We start from the raw sequence: 3,064 nt of genomic DNA, 5'->3' as shown, positions 1-3,064 counted from the left end.
CTTGGTTAAATGGGGGAAAATAACCAACCCAACACAAACAGGGTGGCCTGGGGGATCAAAGATATGAGAAAATGAACGTGACCGTTTTATATCGATTGAGCCTAATTAATCCATCATTAGCGAATGGTTACTGTATCACCACATTGTCAAATTATGGACTAATTAGGCTTAATAGATTCGTCTCGCGATTTAGCCTAGGGGTTGTGTAATTAGTTTTATAATTAGTCTAGGTTTAATACCTCTAATTAGTATCTAAACATTCGATGTGACACGTGCTAAAAATAAGCAAAGGGAACCAAACGCCACCTAAATTTTAGCCCCCGTCACATCAAATGTTTGGACACTAATTAGGAGTATTAAACCTAGACTAATTATAAAACTAATTACACAACCCCTAGGCTAAATCGCGAGACGAATCTATTAAGCCTAATTAGTCCATAATTTGACAATGTGGTGATACAGTAACCATTCGCTAATGATGGATTAATTAGGCTCAATAGATTCGTCTCGTGATTTAGCCTAGGGGTTCTGCTATTAGTTTTGTAATTAGCTCATATTTAGTCCTCCTAATTAGCATCCGAACATCCGATGTGACAGGGCTAAAGTTTAGCCCTTATCTCCCAAACACCGCCTCAGTCCTCCCCTCCTCTTTGTGATGTCGTCAAAAGTTCGGGTAGATGTCAATATCAACATTTCATATCATGGGTGCTCCGAGCACCAACTCAGTGGCCCCATCGACGAAATGCGCAAGAAAAATGTGGAAAGAGGGGAAAATAATAATTTAAAGAAGGATTGACATATTGATATTTTTGCTTCACAATATTCTTTTTTTTGAAATAATTGCTTCACAATATTCTCATGTATTCCAGAAGTGGACCCCAAGATACGTTGACCAAGTTCTTTTTTTGAACTAACACGTTGACCAAGTTCTCACAGAACACATATAGCTTAATCCAGCACAGATTTTTGGTAACCGTCGTTTTGATATTGGCAATGCACAATGGCTTATTTTTGACTTATTTTTGGAGCGATCAATCAATGTCAGATGGGCTCTCATTGCAACACCCACCGGAGGACGGACACTGACTGCCATCTAGGCAGTCCGTCGCATACCGACCATGGATAGCCAGGTCGTCCGTTCATGGCTCCATGTATCAACCTTGTTCACAAGCTCACAGCAGCGCCCTGATCCGGTCGCCCTCGGTCAGGACGTGCCGCCTGGTGACCTCCCCGACGCTCCGGCAGCCGCAGAGCGCCATGGCCAGCTCCAGCTCCCGGTTCAGCATCTCGATGACGTGCCTCGCCCCGGCCTCCCCTCGCGCCGCCAGCCCGTAGAACACCGGCCTCCCCACCTGCATGCAATTCCTCGTCAGAATTTGACACGGTGAAAGCAGGCAGTGGCTACGAGTCATTGCTCGGCGTGGGCGCGTACCATGACTGCCTTGGCGCCGAGCGCTAGCGCCTTGAACACGTCGGTGCCCCGCCGGATCCCGCCGTCCACCAGCACCGGCACGGCGCCCGCCACCGCCTTAACCACCTCTTCGAGCGCGGAGATGGTGGCCGGCGCGTAGTCCAGCTGCCGCGCGCCGTGGTTGGACACGATCACGCCGGCCGCACCAACCTCCACGGCCTTCCTGGCTGTGCAACCGCCGCCGCAGAGCCAGAGAGCTTTTTTTTCAGTGACCATACCAAATTACCAGTGCTCGGATTCAGCACTGCGTCAACAATCCAAAACTGAAATTGTGGTTGTTCATTACCGTCCTCGGCGGTGACGATGCCCTTGAGCAGGATCGGCAGGCTGGTAATGGATTTGAGCCACTCCACGTCCTGCAAACCACAATTCAGCGAACAAAGTACAAACACACAGCATCAACCACTCGCCACTCAATTGCCTGCGTGCAGGACTACTACGTCTGGCCCATCACGCCATTATCACCGGTACAGGAGATTCAAGGCCGCTGTAGCCAAGTACTGATGCATGCAATTCTAAGGGCAGTACGTGTCCATGGGGCAGGAGCAGGACCCCGGTAGGCCACTGCCATTTCTATACCAGCATGCCATATTAAGAGCCATGCACTGTTCTTGGAGCAGGTTTTCAGTATCCCACGTACAGCCAGCCCTGATGCCTGATGCGGATCCGTCCTTTGCATCCCATAACTGTTCTATATGCCGGGCAAGTATTGTGGATGCCGTGGCACATGCTATGGAATCCAAGATTTAAGGAATTTATGGCACGGCTGCCGATTGAGCTGTGTTCTTTGTACCTACCTTCCATGACAATGATGGATCTAGCGTCTCATGTGCGAATCGTTCCAGCTTGGAGCCGCCTTCCTGATGATCGTAAGACGATAATGGTTCAGTCTTCCAGAAGGAAAAGTATTTCATCTACAAGACTACAATCAACAGATTCCTGTACTGTTCTTTTTGTACAGCAATTTGCAAAAGCTAACATTTCACTTACGGTGTCAAGATCATCATCAAATGACATCAGACCCTCAAGGTTTTCCAACCGTGGAGCAATCATCCTGCATCAACAATCAGCTCGGTTACAGAACAACACAATAAAGGGAAAATTTTGTAATACTCTCATCTTCAAGCTGTTAAACTGCTCTACATAAATATATTGATGATCTAAGATACGGCATGGGAAGGCAGTAGCTTATCAAAATTTAACCTTCTGTAGTGATAGGCTACCACAATGAAACTGTGATTTTTAAAAGAGCATATTTCGAATGAATGTTCAGGAAAATTCAGTAAGATAACCAGCATTGTGTACTTGTTTCTGATGTCAGCTTCACGCCTTCCGAGCACAGGCGTGTCAACTGTCAAAACAATTGCCTTAGGGGGTGTTTTCTTCCCGTGTCTTATTTTTAGCACGTGTCACATCGAATGTTTAGATACTAATTAGGAGTAGTAAACGTAGACTATTTACAAAACCAATTACATAAGTGGAATCTAAACGGCGAGACGAATCTATTAAGCCTAATTAAGCCTAATTAATCCATCATTAGCAAATATTTACTGTAGCAACACATTGTCAAATCATGGACTAATTAGGCTTAAT

At 46.3% G+C, this 3,064-nt stretch overlaps 1 protein-coding gene across 1 annotated transcript in view; it reads right to left on the bottom strand.

The window, feature by feature from the left end:
- Positions 1-796: 796 nt before the first annotated feature.
- LOC101764130 (peroxisomal (S)-2-hydroxy-acid oxidase GLO4) overlaps positions 797-3,064 on the bottom strand; it is a 5,561-nt gene continuing 3,293 nt past the window's right edge. The window contains exons 7-12 of the mRNA XM_004958250.3: positions 2,777-2,838; positions 2,462-2,525; positions 2,269-2,331; positions 1,758-1,827; positions 1,433-1,638; positions 797-1,352 (exon numbers count right to left, since the gene is read on the bottom strand). Coding sequence (XP_004958307.1) covers positions 1,173-1,352; positions 1,433-1,638; positions 1,758-1,827; positions 2,269-2,331; positions 2,462-2,525; positions 2,777-2,838 — 645 coding nt within the window. The 3' untranslated portion in view covers positions 797-1,172. The remainder of the gene's footprint in view (positions 1,353-1,432; positions 1,639-1,757; positions 1,828-2,268; positions 2,332-2,461; positions 2,526-2,776; positions 2,839-3,064) is intronic.

Source organism: Setaria italica, chromosome II (assembly GCF_000263155.2).
Source record: "Setaria italica strain Yugu1 chromosome II, Setaria_italica_v2.0, whole genome shotgun sequence".
Classification (NCBI taxonomy): Eukaryota; Viridiplantae; Streptophyta; class Magnoliopsida; order Poales; family Poaceae; genus Setaria; species Setaria italica.
This window is presented reverse-complemented; position numbering and strand designations above follow the sequence as displayed.